Genomic DNA, 17,324 nt, shown 5'->3' with positions numbered 1-17,324 from the left:
ATGCAAGCATGCCCAGCAGGATGTATGACTTTCTAATCTTGTGCGTATGGAGGCAAACTGTTCTATATCTCTGGGATGTGGGGCAAAGTGTGCGAATTACCCACACTGTAGCTGCTCCTAACAGTGGTGGTCCTTTGAAGAAGTGGAGTGTGCTGAGCCTGACCTTGTGTGAGATTTCATCCATTTCCTGAGCATCTGTTTCAGCAGTGATCACCAGGAAAGGGCTTGTTGACTATATCTATAGTGAATCTGTGTTTCAGCTTTGTGGAACGTTCATTCAGTGTCTTGCAGATATTTGTGCATGGAGGATGTTTTGCAACTTGCAATAATTCTAGATTTTGATGGTACGATTATAGTCTGAGGAATAATCACAGTTTAATGATTATTATGCACATTTTGTTTTTAAAAAATTGACATTTTCTTGGTGTGCTTCTCAGGAGTAAATCCTAGTGCGTAACTGAGATGAGTAGCCTTTAATAACGCTGACTAGGCTAGTAATTGTCAAGTGCCATATAGTGTTTGTGCCAGCAACAAAACTTAAGGTTGTGTTAAAAACGTGTTGACAATTATGAAGGTAAGGTTTATGTAACTCACACAGTAAAAGTAGCTAGCTATCACTAGATAGCTAACGCAGATATGAGAAGTAACATTAGCTAGCTAAGCTAGCTACATTGTAATGTACTCAAATATCTGATTGTCAGCGTGCTTGCTAGTCGTTAACGTTGACAGATAAATCATTGGTCTGTCATATATGTTCCCTATGGATAATGTAATGTAACATCTCTGTCTCAATTTCTAACAAAAACTTGGAAACGGGAGATCTCAGTAAGGGCAACCTGTGATAAAAAAAAAAAAACGAGAAGCCGAACAATCTGAGTGTAGGGTTAGACAGCTGTAAAGATTGTGTAGGCACTGTTGTTGAGAAGCACTTTTTGCCATGTTTGTCGAAATAAACTTCACATCTTGACAGCAACCATTACATCTAAAGATTTAACAATGGTAATATGAAATCAATCCGACATCTGTGGGCGTCGCAAGATTGTAATAAACACCATTAAGGCCGTACCTAGACGAATGATTGGTTGGGCTATCTGTCTGTTTACCTACCTAACTGCGCGCACTCTGCCCCTGAACTTGACTGCTAACTGACAGTACATAGCTAACATTACCGCAGCCAACTGTTGATAGCTCACCAGCAATAGGTTAAAACTCTATTATACAATTTCCCAACACTAACATGCGCAACCTTCAACAACCCTTTACATCATCCATTTACTCCTTAAACTCCTTCCCCATAATGTTCTTTCAGACACTTTTGTACTTGCCTATAGCTCAGATAGAGGTTGGTGGTCTCACTTCCTGTTGTCTGTTTCCAGAGATAAGATCGACAGGCTGCCTGGTATCCCTCAGCTCCCAGACACGCTAGTCCTATAACAGAATGGGATTTACACAAATGAATCCAGTAAAGTATGGCCTTGATGAGATGTGTATGGCTATGTTGCTATAAGAGCTGTGCTTCTGGTGACCATGCAGATATAGAAATATACTGTACCTACAGTAACTTCAGCACAGACAGGAATTACAATAGAACTACGGTACACACGATAACTAAAGGAACTACAGCACAGACGTGAAATACAGTACAGAATAGTAACTATAGTAACTACAGTACAACCACAGTCCAGACAGTCAGTACAGTACAGAATAGACATGGGGTGAGTTTCTATGGTACGTGTGACATTGGTCCCACCTTTGTCTCACCTGGTGTTGAGGCAGAAAGTTAGGCAGGGTCAGTTTCACGAGTGTCATTTCCCCAGTGTATTTATAGGTCTCCAGTTCCGGTGCAAGATTGTGACCTTTTACCCATGGGTCAGGACACGCAGTCTCGTCCAGTCTGGGTCTCTGTCTCTCTCTCTTTCTCTCTCTCTCTCTCTCTCTCTCTCTCTCTCTCTCTCTCTCTCTCTCTCTCTCTCTCTCTGTCTCTCTCTCTCTCTGTCTCTCTCTCTCTCCCTCTCTGCCGAGGGAAAGACCTGATGCGAAGGCTAATTGGATTGTGGGAATCTTCTTACCCGGCCCTGCATGGCTGTGTGCAGGTGACAATAACACCCACGGTCCTGAGGCATTATCTCCATGCCTCGGAGGATCACCAGGGCTTTGCACTGCCGAGACAGCCCAAATCAGCAGCTCCTAGCTTGGGTTCGCTCTCCTAGAGGCGTGGGCGCCTGGAAGGGAGGCCATGCAGATCAGACAACGCCTCGTCCCTGATTAAGCACTCACAGGCAGGGAGTTTGCAACACCAGCTACACTGCAGTAGTCTGGATCAATGTATTTGTAGGGAGTCAAGGCTGGATATTGTGGAAAGAATAGAATGAGTAGACTAAAGGCTAAAGATGCACTGTATGAAAAGTACAGCAAAAAAAGTGTGTGTGTGTGTGCACACACATAAATAAAAAAAGTTATTTTCTGTGTCATATTTTGTTTTTTTTTCTATTTTTGGGTGGTTCATTTTGCTTACTGAATGTGCTCTGGATACCGTGAAAAAACCACGCTGAATGTGCATTGTATCCAAAGAAGTGTTTTTAGTTGACTTTCCTGAACGGCGGTTAGCTCTTTTGCGTGTTTGCCACCCTCCCCACACCTGCGCTTCAGTGCCCTCTCTGCTCATCAACCCTCTCCTCCTTCACTGACATGGCAGCTGTCACTACTGCGAACAACTCAGCCATGTTCCTCTCCTACCTCTTCTTCTCCTCCACCCCCCACCTCTCTCCCTCCTCCTGTCTCTCCCACGCTTCCTCTAACCCCCTCCCTCTGTGCCTTTGCATCCCCGTCCCCCCCCAGGCCCAGACTGGTACCTTACCAAGGTGAAGCTGAGAGTGGCCGACGTGAATGACCACATTCCAGAGTGGAGCATGGAGCCGTACCCCTACCTGGCTGTGGTGGTGCCCCAGGCCCCCTCAGGGACTCTGGTCTACCAGCTTCAGGCCCTGGACCCGGACGAGGGGAGCAGTGGGGAGGTGGAGTACTTTCTGTCTGATGGTAAGCCACACTAAGGGCCTCATGTACTAATGCTTTTGCAACCATTTCAGGCGTATTTGAATCGCAACGTGCGGGTTAAAAGCATGGCGAAGCCTGTACAAACACGTCGCACTGAGGTAAAAGCGCAGACTGCCTGTCGCGGGGAACTGAAAATGGCAAATTGCGCTTTTCCGTGTCATGCATATGCATTCACGGGAGGGTCAAGGGGAAAGTGGGAGTTTCCCATAAAGAGATGGGAGGAGATGCGGTATGTACAGAAACCAAATCGCCCGTGAAAGCGTGCCTCCATTTTGCGGTGAAAATTTGGCACCTCTTAAAAGCAGGTGTAAACCAGGATGCGGGTTTCCTCGCATATGCCTCCTGGTGAAATGGCAGCAGTAATTCAAGCCAGACGGCGACATAGGCCAAGGAGAAAACCTGAAAGGACTTTTGCCACAAGGATCACACTTTTTCAGTTGAGTGAACATGAAATCATTAAGCGTGACAGATAAGGCAGTCATGCAATATTACAGTTTTTGTGTCAGTGTGGAATTCCAGAATTGTATCTTCCCTCATGAACAAGCACATCAACTTCGTTATCACTAAATCTTTGTTTTCGCTGTTTTGACTTGTGGCTGATCCATGATAGAAAGAGAGAAGGAGGCCCATTCAATTACGTGTTTAACTGCTTGCAATGTATGGTATAGTGGGCGGAGAAAGGCGCTGATTAACCGGTGAACTGCAGGGTTGGTAAATACGACGTAAGCTGAAGTATCACAGTGTGCACTGTCTGTGGGTTAGCCATGGCGCAGATAACGCTACGTTTGCACATGTGCGTACACGAGGGCCTCAGAGCTTCCCACTGTGCTTCCACACAAACACTATATTTACATTTAGTCATTTGGCAGACGCTTTTATCCAAAGCGACTTACACATACACACACACACACGTACACACACACACGTACACACACACGTACACACACACACACTAAGTGGGTCAGAGGTCTGCCACTATGCCTCCTGCTCAGAGGGGGGTCTGTCATATCAGGGGGGGGGGGGGGGGGGGGGGGTAAATCTGGTCCGGTGGGTCTAAAAATCCGTCTGTGACTTTGACCTGTATGAACCCTCCCCCACTCACCAGACAAGACAGGCACTACAGAAGCAGTGCTGTTTGACCCCCGCCCCCCGCCCCCTGCCCCCCGCCCCCCGCCCTGTCCTTAAGCAGATGTTAAGATAAGTTGTAATAACCATCTCAAGTGGTACAAGCTAAACACACATCTTCTGCCGGGTAGTATTCTAAATCAGATTGGAAAATCATTTGTCTTTGTTAGGGTTATCTTAATCCTCTCAACAGAACCATAGGTTTACCCTCCATATCGGAGGAGGATGGACTCTCACTGGCCACCAGGCCCTGGCAGTAGTAGCTTATATGTGACCTCATTCTGTAGTATATGAACGAGTATGCTGACTTTAGGATGTGCAGTATTAACAGCATATTGACATTAGTATGCACAGTGCTGTGTGCTAAGAGGCTCTCATAGGTTCCTCTTTCACAGCTGGTAACCAAGATACGGATAAGAGTGGAGGACTGAGCTATCTAGGCACCTCAGTCAGCTTCTAACTGTCTGTCTGCCTGTCCGCCTCTCTGTCTGGCTGTCTGCCTCTCTATCTGTCTGCCTTTGTCTGTCTGTCTGCCTGTCTGCTTCTCTGTCTGTCTGTCTGTCTGTCTGTCTGTCTGTCTGTCTGTCTGTCTGTCTGTCTGTCTGTCTGTCTGTCTGTCTGTCTGTCTGTTGCCTCTCTGTCTGTTTGTCTGTCTGTCTGTTTGTCAACTGCCAGCCTGTCTTTCTCTCAATGTGTACACATCAACCGTCTCACTGTGTCTGTCTGTTGCCTCTCTGTCTGTCTGTCTGTCTGTCTGTTTGTCAACTGCCAGCCTGTCTTTCTCTCAATGTGTACACATCAACCGTCTCACTTTGCCTCCTGTCTGTGTTGCAGGAGGTGAGGGCTGTTTTTCAGTTGACCAGCGGACAGGCCAGGTGGTGACTACAGGGTTTCCCCTGCAGAGAGACAGGGAGTACCTCCTCAGCGTGCTGGCATTCGACGGCCTAGGGAGTCGCAGCACCCCCGCCATGTTGTCGGTGGTGGCTGGACCACGCCCCCCCCAGTTCACCAACACCAGCTACGCCATCTCCATACCAGAGAACACACCAGAGGGACAGGCGTGAGTCACACACACACACACACACACACACACACACACACACACACTGACTTACACACACACACACACACACACACACACACACACACACACTGACTTACACACACACACACACACACACACACACTGACTTACACACACACACACACACACACTGACTTACACACACACACACACACACACAGAGACAGACATACACACAGACACACACACATGTAGCTTTCATGAGACGTTCTTAACCAACCACGCATCTCCTCCTGCAGCTTCCTGGTAGTGGTGGCCGTTTCCTTCCAGAAGCAGCCAATCAGCTACAGCCTGCTGATCAACCCCAGCAGTCTGTTCTCCATGCAGGGAGAGACGGGGGAGGTGGGCCTGACCAGGACGCTGGACTACGAGAGCGACCAGCGGAGATATCTGCTGATGGTCCGCGCCAGCGAGGGGGGCCCTGGGGGCCTCAGCAGCGTCACTGAGGTCAGAGGTCATGCGCAAACGCACACACACACAAAGCACTGCTGTTTGCGCATGGTCCTTTTGAGATCAACATACATTTGAAGTTAATTTCTCCAGATGGGTCATAGTGCCACAGCTATCTCCCTTCTGGGCTTCTGCAGCATCTTCTTCCATTTACATCTTGTGAATAATGTACTTGAGAGTCCTATCAGACAGTTATCATCTAAGGCCCTTGTTTCTCAGAACATATTCAGATAGAACTTCTGCCTGATTAAACGTGCTGGGTTTTAAGTGGGTTTTGTGTGTGTTAATGGTGTGTAGACACACTCCTAAAAACTGTGTGGTGGGAGAGAGTTTATGTGTGTGTGTGTGTGCGTGTGTGTGTGTTTGGAAGGGTATCTGAGACAGGGAACCCATCCTGCTATTTCAACACCATTACTCAGCTGTCACTTCACACTTTACAGTCACTGGTGACAGGGTTAGGTCCCCCGCCAAACACAGACACACACACACACTTACACGCAAAAGACTAAGAAGGTATGAACTGGAAGATAAAGGATATGTTGAGGTGGCAACTTAGAAAACTAAAAATACAATTTAGCTTAGTAAGTTGACACCCCCAGTATAGACTTCCCTGGGGCTCTTCTGGAAGCGATTAAGGTTTTCAAAGTCTCTCCAATTTTGTATTTCACACGTCACCCCCTTCCCCACTATTCCACACACTCTAATTTGCTCTTCTCTGTCTCTTCCCATCCTCCTCCTCCCCTCCATTTTCCTCTTCTCCTTCCTTCTACCTTTTCTCCTATATTCCCTCCTCCTTTCCTCCCTCTCCCCCTCTCCTCTAACCCCTCATATCCACCCCTCCTCCTCTCCTCTAACCCCTCATCTCCACCCCTCCTCCTCTCCTCTAACCCCTCATCTCCACCCCTCCTCCTCTCCTCTAACCCCTCATCTCCACCCCTCCTCTCCTCTAACCCCTCATCTCCACCCCTCCTCTCCTCTAACCCCTCATCTCCACCCCTCCTCCTCTCCTCTAACCCCTCATCTCCACCCCTCCTCTCCTCTTACCCCTCATCTCCACCCCTCCTCCTCTCCTCTAACCCCTCATCTCCACCCCTCCTCCTCTCCTCTAACCCTTCATCTCCACCCCTCCTCTCCTCTAACCCCTCATCTCCACCCCTCCTCTCCTCTAACCCCTCATCTCCAACCCTCCTCTGCTCTAACCCCTCCTCTCCACCCCTCCTCTCCTCTAACCCCTCCTCTCCACCCTCCTCCTTCTCTCCTCTCCTCCTGCAGATCCAGGTGATTATAACTGATGAGAATGACTGTGTTCCAGAGTTCCTCCAGTCTATCTACAGTGTGGATGGAGTCCTAGAGACAGTAACCACAGCAACCTCTCTCCTGCAGGGTGAGAGCATGGCCCCGGGCCCCTTGATCCTCATCCCTGTTGAAAGGTTTAGTTAAAGCTCTGGCCGGTATCTGGGATCTGCTGGGTTATATGAACACTGTCATTCATCACCTCACTTTCTTTTCCTTTCATGTAATTAAATTCATAGTGTTTTTGGATTGTTATAATTCTTCCTAAGATTCTAACAGATGCTGTCAGCACCCAGTGTCCCTAACATCGAGAAAAGCCATAAAAAGATACATATGATAAAATGTCAACACTTCTGTCATCTGTCTAAATTAAATAACATTTGCATATAGTAGCTCAGTATAGTATTTTCTCTCCTATCCTCCTATCCTCCTCACTTCCTCACCTCTCCTCCTCTCCTCTCCTCTCCTCTCCTCCTCACCTCTCCTCCTCTCCTCACCTCTCCTTCTCACCTCTCCTTTCCTCCTCTCCTCACCTCCTCAACTCTCCTCTCCTCCTCACCTCTCCTCTCCTCCTCACCTCCTCACCTCCTCACCTCTCCTCCTCTCCTCCTCTCCTCTCCTCACCTCTCCTCACCTCTCCTCTCCTCCTCTCCTCTCCTCTCCTCTCCTCACCTCACCTCCTCTCCTCTCCTCTCCTCTCCTCTCCTCTCCTCTCCTCTCCTCTCCTCTCCTCTCCTCTCCTCTCCTCTCCTCTCCTCTCCTCTCCTCACCTCCTCACCTCCTCACCTCTCCTCTCCTCCTCTCCTCTCCTCTCCTCTCCTCTCCTCTCCTCTCCTCTCCTCTCCTCTCCTCCTCACCTCTCCTCCTCTCCTCACCTCTCCTTCTCACCTCTCCTTTCCTCCTCTCCTCACCTCCTCAACTCTCCTCTCCTCCTCACCTCTCCTCTCCTCCTCACCTCCTCACCTCTCCTCTCCTCCTCTCCTCCTCTCCTCACCTCCTCTCCTCACCTCTCCTCTCCTCCTCTCCTCACCTCCTCTCCTCTCCTCACCTCCTCACCTCTCCTCTCCTCACCTCCTCACCTCTCCTCACCTCCTCTCCTCTCCTCTCCTCTCCTCTCCTCACCTCTCCTCTCCTCACCTCCTCACCTCTCTTCTCCTCCTCTCCTCACCTCCTCTCCTCTCCTCTCCTCACCTCCTCACCTCTCCTCTCCTTCTCACCTCCTCTCCTCTCCTGCCCTCCTCCAGTGCTGGCCAGTGACTGTGACTCAGGCCTGAATGCTGAGCTGACCTACTACACCCTGAGCCCGGACTTCAGCGTGTCGCCCCATGGCACCATCTTTCCGGCCGGTCGTCTTGACTACGAGCGACCCAACCACCTGTATGAGTTTGTGGTCATGGCGGTGGACAGTGGGGAGGAGCCTCAGTCTGGGACGGCCACCATCCGGCTGCGCATGGCCAACGTCAACGACGAGGCACCCGCCTTCTCACAGCCTGTGTGAGTCATGTTACCATGCAACACTGAGGACCATGACAACTGTAACAAACAGGACACAACACAATACGGCACACTGTAATTATGCACTCTATAATTCTAGTTTGAGTTTCTGTCACTGACAAACACAAACACAAACATTCAGCCAGACAGGCAGGCAGACAAGCAGGCTGTCAGGAAGGCAGGCCGGCAGATACACAGGCATATAGACAGACAGCCAGCCAGACAGACAGACAGGCAGAACTAGATGTGCTCTGTTTGTGTTTGTCCCAGTTCAATGGAAGGACAAATTGAGATGGAGTAAGAGAGAGACATATAGAGAAATAGACATAGAGATAAAGAGAGAGGGAGAGGCAGTGAAAAAGAGAGATTGAGGAAAGAGACGAAGAGAGAGTGGTGATGTAGAGAGAGAGAGAGAGAGAGAGAGAGAGAGAGAGAGCAGAGAGAGAGAGAGAGAGAGAGAGAGAGAGAGAGAGAGAGAGAGAGAGAGAGAGAGAGCAGAGGGGAGTGTGCCAGCAAGCGCCCTTTGAGCTGGGTGACAGATTACAGGTCACTTACGTTGCCACGGAGACTGCCACGACTGGTGGAGATGAATCACCCATCAGCGTTCCTCTGTAAACCATCAATCACCTTTGACTCTCAACACACACGCTCTCTCACTCACTCGCGCACACACACTTGACTTGCATAAATGCATGCACACACACACATTCTGCTGACGATTAAACTTGAAGTCTCGAACGCTCTCAAACTTTGCAGTCCTCTGACATCCAGCCCATCAGCCAGCCTCCTCCATCCATCCATCCATCCTTTCCTCAACCTGTCTGTGTCATGAAAGGCTCCACCCTTTCATTACTGTTTGTCATCCATTATGTCTCCTCTCTTCTCCCCTCTCTTTCTGTCTCTCTATGTCTCTCTCTCTCTGTCTCTCTGTCTCTCTCTCTGTCTCTCTCTGTCTCTCTCTGTCTCTCTATCTCCCTCCCTCCCTCCCTCCCTCCCTCCCTCCCTCCCTCCCTCCCTCCCTCCCTCCCTCCCTCCCTCCCTCCCTCCCTCCCTCCCTCCCTCCCTCCCTCCCTCCCTCCCTCCCTCCCTCCCTCCCTCCAAGTCTTCATCTCTCCACAGCCCAGAGCTGCCCCAGCAGCCCCCACCAAGCCTACTGTGGAGCTTTGCCTGTAGAGAATCCCAGTGCTCTACACAACAGAGCGAGCAAATCACTGCTGACATTTTCAAAGGCTCTGGATCAAATGGCACGGAGTGGGCTGGGAATATGAGAGGGCCATTTGTACAACGAGTCCAACGTCCCGGCCGACATCATCGTTCGTCTGGGCCAGGGTGCCCAGCTGGGGACTGAATCACTCTGACAAGTCAGAGGCAGGGCCGTAACTCTGCATCGCTCTGTTGATGGGTGGACTAGTTGATTGCTACAGTATAAATGCATTTGTGTGTGTGTGTGTGTGCGTGTGATTGTGTGTGTGTGTTGCTGTAGTAGATATTGATTTGATGAAACGCCTTACACACAGCTACAGGACGTTTGTCTCAGAGGACGCGGGCCCCAACACGCTGGTAGCCACGGTGCTGGCCAAGGACCCCGACGGTGACGGGATCGCCTACTCCATCACAGACGGGAACACGGAGGGCAACTTCGTCATCGACAGCCAGAAAGGTACAACTAAACTCCTGGTTACCACTCAAACACTTTCAGATCTCCCTAGCAACTAACTGGTCTCACCCTAAACAGCCCTTTTATATCACGTCAATGCTCTTACCTTGAGGTTGCCTTTATTACACATAAGTATGATTGGGTATCAGGGGAATGAAATTACAAGTGGGCATTTGGAGTATGGTGCTTTTAGTGTAAAAGTCCTGACTAGAAAAGAGTGTATTATTCTTTGAACTCTTCGAGAGAGAAATGGTTGGTGCTCCATCAAAACTCTGACTTCCTCAGCCGTACAGTTTATCTTTTTTATTTACCCTCTGATCCGAGACCAGCAGGACATTCATCAGCCCACTGACATTTGTCAACCAACCTTTTCAATTCAATTTCACAAAGCTCTATCTAAACTCACAATCTGTCCACACAGTCAGCCTCCTCTCTCCTCTCCTCTCCTCTCCTCTCCTCTCCTCTCCTCTCCTCTCCTCTCCTCTCCTCTCCTCTCCTCTCCTCTCCTCTCCTCTCCTCTCCTCTCCTCTCCTCTCCTCTCCTCTCCTCTCCTCTCCTCTCTTCTCCTCCTCTCCTCTCCTCTCCCTCTCTCTCTCTCTCCCTCTCTCCCTATCTCTCTCTCTCCTCTCTCCCTCTCTCCCTCCCTCCCTCCTCTCCTATCTCCCTCCTCTCCTCTCTCTCCCTCCTCTCCTCACAGCTTCTGTCTTCCCCTGTCAGTCTCCTCACCCTGACATTTCCTCTCCTTACTGCTCCTCTCTTCTCCTCCCCTTTACTTTTGGTTTATTTCCTCTCCTCTCTTCCCCAGCCCTCTCCTCCACCCTCCTCCCCACCTCTTCCTCTCCCCTCCTCTCAGAGCCGAGAACAAGCTGCGACAGTTTCCCTGGCGAGGGCTGTGTGTACCCTTCCTTCTCACAGTTTCTCAGTTCTGATCAGCTGGCACACACCGTGGAAGTCACGCAGAGTCGGCTCTGAACAGTACAACAGCCTTCTGTTTTCAGTTTGTGATGAGAATGCTCTTACTGCCAGGGGGGCAGTGCCACTGCTCGACGCCCAAGGGGTGGCACCACTAATCCCAGCGGGCGTAGCATTTGCGCCCCTAATTAGCAACAGTTAAGCTCTTGTGGCTGCCACACAGCCCTCTCCCCCAAACCACCACCATGACAGCAGATGAGATGAGGGCTAAGAGCGTCGCCGGCACATGTTTAATCAGCACCGCTGTGAGTTGAACGCAGAGACAACGAGAGAGAAGGAAAACCTCCCCGTGTTCCTCACTTCAGTGAACGCCACACATCACAGTCAGTCGCTCTCTCGTGCCGCTCGACTCCCAGTTTGTTGACAGGAGAGACGTCGACTCAGATGCCTGTCTGCTTTCATCCCTCCTTTTATCTCTCCTCCTGCCGTGGTAACAGCCCCGGAATGAAGGAGGAGGGGAGGAGGGGAGGAGGGGAGGAGGGAGGAGGGAGGAGGGAAAGAGAGAAGGAAGGGAGGAGATAGATCAGTGTGTAGAGGTCACCTCGCTCATTTCCAGACTCTGTCACTCCACTCCCTCACAGCCACCTGTTATCCTTGCGGTGGCACACCAGCTGAGGTGATTCCTGATGGTGCTGTAATACCCTGTGCCACCTGCAGGGGCCGTGTGCAGCCATGCAGAGGTTCTGGGCACAATGGCAGTGGATGGTCAAGGAGCTGTTATCCAGCTATTCAGATGGATCCCTGCCTACACACAACTCCCCCTACCCTCCTCCCGCCGCCCCCCACTCCCCACACACACAAACCACACACACACAACCCAACTCCCCCTACCCCCCCCCCCCCGCCACCACACACACACACACACACCACACACACACACACACACACCACACACACACACACACAACCCAACTCCCCAGCAGAGGTAACCGTGGTGTTCCGGTCTCTCTAGGGCTCATTCGGCTTCGCTCTACCCCTCCGCCCAAGCTGCAAGGCCTGGAGTATGTCCTCAACGTCACGGCAACAGATGACAACGCTTCCGGGGGGCCCCACCCCCTCTCCAGCACCACCAGGGTCATCGTGGGGGTCGATGACGTCAACAACAACAAGCCTGTCTTTGAGAAGGTGAGACGAGGGTCAATGATATGATGACACAGTGCTCATCCCTCACAGTGCTCAATTTCTTTTAACATATTTTCTACTTCTCTCACTATCTGTCTCTTTACTTTTTGTTTCCTTCCCTCCTTCCCTCCTTCCCTCCTTCCCTCCTTCCCTCCTTCCCTCCTTCCCTCCTTCCCTCCCTCCCTCCCTCCCTCCCTCCCTCCCTCCCTCCCTCCCTCCCTCCCTCCCTCCCTCCCTCCCTCCCTCCCTCCCTCCCTGCCTGCCTGCCTGCCTGCCTCCCTCCCTCCCTCCCTGCCTGCCTGCCTCCCTCCCTCCCTCCCTCCCTCCCTTCCTCCCCAGTGATCTGATTATCCAGCACCCTTCCTATCTTCAGACAGCCTTTGGGGATTTCAGTCAACTTATACAAAACTGCCGTGGTCGACTATACCTGTCTAATTAGTTTCCTATTTCATTAGAAGTGACCTGAACTTTGATGAGAGAAATATTCATGATGTGTAGACTATGCTCTGGTGCACTGTGTGGCTGGTAGGAATGATGAGCTTGTCTTAACACATGTGAATATCAAGTGACGCCTCCGAAGCCTGTTTGTAGGCCAGGAGGACCTTAAGATTGATAGTACGCCCCCTTGAATAAATAGCTATCGGGCATATTGTCTCCACAGCCTGCCCTGCTCTGTGACTTCATACCCCTGTCTCTTCCTATCCTCCTTATGTCTCCTTTCTGTTTCCCTGTTCCTGTCTCCTTCTCTTCGCCCCCTCTCCTCCCCCTCCTCTCTCTCCTATTGTTTCTGGGTCCTCTGAGGGATAGCGTTGGACCTGTGTGTGGTTATCAACAGGAGAATCTTTCCCTATCGTGCTCTCTATCTGGGTTGTGTGCTTGTCAGGGGACTGGTGGATACCTGGGGATCACATAGCAGGGCGGGGCTGGCCCCTGAAACAAATGCACCCACTCTGTCCTTTATAGCAGCACTCTGTTTATAAGGACATGCTGATTCCTACAGTACTACATGGAGAAACAGTGAACCTGATTGCAACACACTCTACTGCAATAAGATGTTATGACTGTGATTATGATGTTTTATTCTTCTCTCACCGCCACCGACCTCTTCCCCCTCCTCTCTCTCTCTCTCTCTCTCTCTCTCTCTCTCTCTCTCTCTCTCTCTCTCTCTCCAGTGCCAGCAGTATCGTGAGCAGGCGTCGGTCCTGGAGAACCAGCCAACCGGCACCGTCGTTCTTCAGGTGCACGCCGTGGACGCAGACGAAGGGGCCAATGGGAAGGTCAAGTACGGCTTGATGCACAGAGACAGCACCATCCCAGCCTTCAAGATCCACCCCGACACAGGTGCCCCACGCCAGCAGCACCCCGGCAACACATCATCTCCTAGGCACACACACACACACACACGCCCCTTTCTCTACACACACACACACACACACACACAACCACGCCTCCTCCCCTGTACACACACAGACACACACGCACTCAACGAGCACCCTGTTGTGTTGTCAGGGGTGATCGTGACGGCCCGGCGGTTCGACAGGGAGCGCCAGAGGGAGTACTCCATCACGGTCACGGCGATCGACCGGGCAGAGGAGCCTCTGATCGGGCTTTGCCAGCTCAGCGTGCTGATCCTCGACCAGAACGACAACAGCCCCAAGTTTGAGAACCTGCGCTATGAGTGTGAGTGGTGAGAGTTTTTCTGGGAGTTTATCCTTGTCTTTCTTGAGGGTTTAGGTCGGTTGAGAAGCAGTTTTATGGGCGTGTGTGAAGCCCTCTGTGACATGCTTGCGTGTAAAAAGGGCCCATACAAATACATTTGATTTGATTTGATTTGTAAGTGCCCGGCAAAGGAAGGGTCACAGTGCAAACTGGTGTTTAGGACCTGTACTCTACAGGCAGATAAAACCTTAATTATTCTGGCACGTTATCAGCTAAATGTTTACTATCCACTTATCTTATATTTACAATCATCCTCACGTTGTAAAACGCTTTTAGTGGAAGTCCATGGACACACCTTCGGAGGAGTCGGCTTTGATTGAACGTAGTTGTAAAATGGCTTTCACATGAAGGTGTATTGATTGGTGCATGGATAAGGCTCCAGAGAGGGTCCTATGGACAGGCCTGGCCTTGGGCAGAGGAGGGGAAGGAGCCCTGCTCAGTCTGCACTCATGTCTGCTGTGTTGACAGCCCCTGGAGCTCTTCCTCTTCTTGCGGTTATTGCAGAACCTTCCTCAACTAATCTTACAATAAAAGCCTCGAGTACAACAGTGCCGCGTACATGCAGCAAAAACAACAATGAATCATGAGAGCCGAACAGAGCCACACAAGGGTCTGAAATACTAAAGTGCAGGGAAGGGACACGTTTAATCTGAGGGAATGAATAAAGTTGTGTTTCTGTTTTGAATTGCAGACTTCCTGAGGGAGGATACCATGGTGGGCACCAGCTTCTTACGAGTGGCGGCGCATGATGACGACTTTGGCAGCAACGCGGCCGTCACATACTCCATGTCCCAGGAAGAGCCGGAGTACCTGAAGGTCAACCCAGTGACTGGCTGGCTCTACGTCAACGAGCCCATCTCACAAGTAGGTCTACTAGGCTACTGTAGAACATCACTGACTGTACTAGACTAGTCCTACTGCTTTCTATCACTGACTGTACTAGACTAGGCCTACTGCTTTCTATCACTGACTGTACTAGACTAGGGCTACTGCTTTCTATCACTGACTGTACTAGACTAGTCCTACTGCGGTCTATCACTGTACTAGACTAGTCCTACTGCGGTCTATCACTGTACTAGACTAGTCCTACTGCGGTCTATCACTGTACTAGACTAGTCCTACTGCGGTCTATCACTGACTGTACTTCTCTCCCCCGCCCCCAGAGGAGCTACATCACCCGGGAGGTGGTGGCCACTGATGGGGGTGACCGCAGCACAGCAGTGGAGCTGGCCGTCACCATCACCAACGTGAAGAACCAGCCGCCCCAGTGGGAGAGGGAGGGCTACAGCGTGGTGCTGCCTGAGAACACCCCCAGGGACACCCCCATTGTGGTGAGAGGGAGGAGCTACACGGCCAGGCTGGTCTGGAGCACGAGGGGGGAGGGGGGAGGGGGGAGGGGGGGAGGGGGGGAGGGGGTCAGATGGTTGAGCGGTGAGGGAATCGGGCTATTGATTAGAAGTTTTCCGGTTCGATTCCCGGCCGTACAAAATGACGGTTGTGTCCTTGGGCAAGGCACTTCACCCTACTTGCCTTGGGGGGAATGTCCCTGTACTTACTGTAAGTCGCTCTGGATAAGAGGGTCTGCTAAATGACTAAATGTAAATGACTACGTCAACCACACATGAGGGAGAGCCCTGGCCCTAACCCTCCTTCCCGTCTGTCAGACCATCAGGGCCACCTCCCAGCTGGGGGACCCCAGGGTGACCTATAACCTGGAGGACGGCATGGTGCCAGAGACCAACATGCCCGTCCGCTTCTACCTGTCGCCCAACCGCGAGGACGGCTCCGCCTCCATCCTGGTCTCCGAGCCGCTGGACTACGAGACCACGCCCACTTTCTCCCTCCGTGTGCGGGCGCAGAATGTGGCGGCGGTTCCCCTGGCGGCCTTCACCACCGTCTACGTTAACGTCACGGGTAGGTCACCGGGGTCACCGGGGTCACTGGGATCACCGAGACGTGCTGGTGCTACAGTCACAGAGAGGGACACCCCCGTAACCCAGCAACCCCGTAACCAAGCAACCCCGTAACCCAGCAACCCCGTCATTAGGAACAACGCTGTTCTCTGACCTTGTCGTATGAGGGTGTGGGTCGAGAGCTCAAACTCATTCATTCTTTACATTTCTTATCTCTTCCTCTCGAAATACACCTAAGTCTTCAGGAGCAGGGATTAAAGTGATGGGTTCAAGCCTCTTTGATTTCTCGGTTTAAGCCCTTCCGTATCTCCAGGTCCCTCCACCCTCAGATCTCCGTCCTTTCTTCCCACCTTTTCTCAGACGTAAACGACAACGTCCCCTTCTTCACCTCCTCCATCTACGAGGCGTCGGTGAGTGAGGGCGCTCAGGTGGGAACTCTGGTGCTGCAGGTGTCCGCCCACGACAAGGACCTGGGCCTCAACGGACAGGTATGAGACAGCTGTGCCCAGGGCGGGAAGCCAAGCGCTGGTTAAGTCTTTATGAAAGCCATCAATACTAATACTACAGTGTATGTAGTTCTATTTCAGTATGTCGTGTTTGTAGTCAAATCAAATCAAATTTATTTGTATAGCCCTTTTTACACGCAAGCATGTCACAGAGGGCTTCACATATGGCCATAGAACTGCCCCTCAACCAACCTAAACCCTCTAGGAGGTCAAAAACTATACTTTGGTTCTAATGCTAATGGAGGTGTAGTGGTAGGATCTGATTATGGTTACTGCTTTATTAGAGTTTATCAAGGTGCATTGGAATGATTTGATCCTGTTAATCTTGACGGTTTCTCAGCGGCCTGCCTTTATAATGAACAAGTCCAAAAACTGATGTCACAGAGGGCTTTACATACGCCCATAGAACTACCCCTGAACCAACCTAAACCCTCAAGGAATAATAAGTTCTTATCTGTTCCTTTGGAGAAAATGTTGTTGTTTGATATAGCTGGACTATTTTGGAGTATGTACTGAAGCTAGTGATTCATACTGTGGGGATGATAAGTATGTGGAACCAGAAGCACAACAAGATATGAGCTCGTCTGGAGAGCTCTCTGTAAATAAACACATTTGTGATGGATGTTATCTTCCAAAATGTTGACAACGGTTGGCCAAGTGTAAAGTTGTACCAGGGGGTTGCTGTCTTTTTGGTATGCAAAACATGTTGTGTGTAAAACAAAGTTTCTAAGGTAGTTTCATAGTGTAAAAACAAAAGGTTAATATTTTCAAAGAACAAAACTTTTTTGGGGGGAGGTGTGAAAAAAAGTATAGAAAGGTTTTAATAGATTATTTTTTTAATTTGACAAAAAACTATAAACTTTTTGGGGACATGACGTGAGTGGGGAAAAAAATATTTTTAGATTATTTATTTTTTTAAAGTTTGTGTGTCCATA

General features: G+C 50.6%; 1 protein-coding gene across 1 annotated transcript in view; it reads left to right on the top strand.

Moving 5' to 3' along the window:
* The first annotated feature begins 393 nt into the window (after positions 1–393).
* The window catches only part of LOC146259102 (neural-cadherin-like), a 47,849-nt gene continuing 30,918 nt past the window's right edge, over positions 394–17,324 (top strand). Inside the window, 14 exon segments of the mRNA XM_084672457.1 lie at positions 394–574; positions 2,839–3,036; positions 5,014–5,239; positions 5,503–5,710; positions 6,986–7,097; positions 8,251–8,500; positions 10,018–10,160; positions 12,082–12,254; positions 13,424–13,592; positions 13,761–13,931; positions 14,662–14,834; positions 15,134–15,301; positions 15,635–15,884; positions 16,244–16,371. Coding sequence (XP_084528583.1) covers positions 2,910–3,036; positions 5,014–5,239; positions 5,503–5,710; positions 6,986–7,097; positions 8,251–8,500; positions 10,018–10,160; positions 12,082–12,254; positions 13,424–13,592; positions 13,761–13,931; positions 14,662–14,834; positions 15,134–15,301; positions 15,635–15,884; positions 16,244–16,371 — 2,298 coding nt within the window. The 5' untranslated portion in view covers positions 394–574; positions 2,839–2,909.

The sequence above is a fragment of the Hypomesus nipponensis genome, chromosome 14 (assembly GCF_054491055.1).
Source record: "Hypomesus nipponensis isolate SF chromosome 14, ASM5449105v1, whole genome shotgun sequence".
Taxonomy (NCBI): domain Eukaryota; kingdom Metazoa; phylum Chordata; class Actinopteri; order Osmeriformes; family Osmeridae; genus Hypomesus; species Hypomesus nipponensis.
Note: the sequence above shows the minus strand (reverse complement) of the source record. Positions and strands in the feature narration are given on the sequence as shown.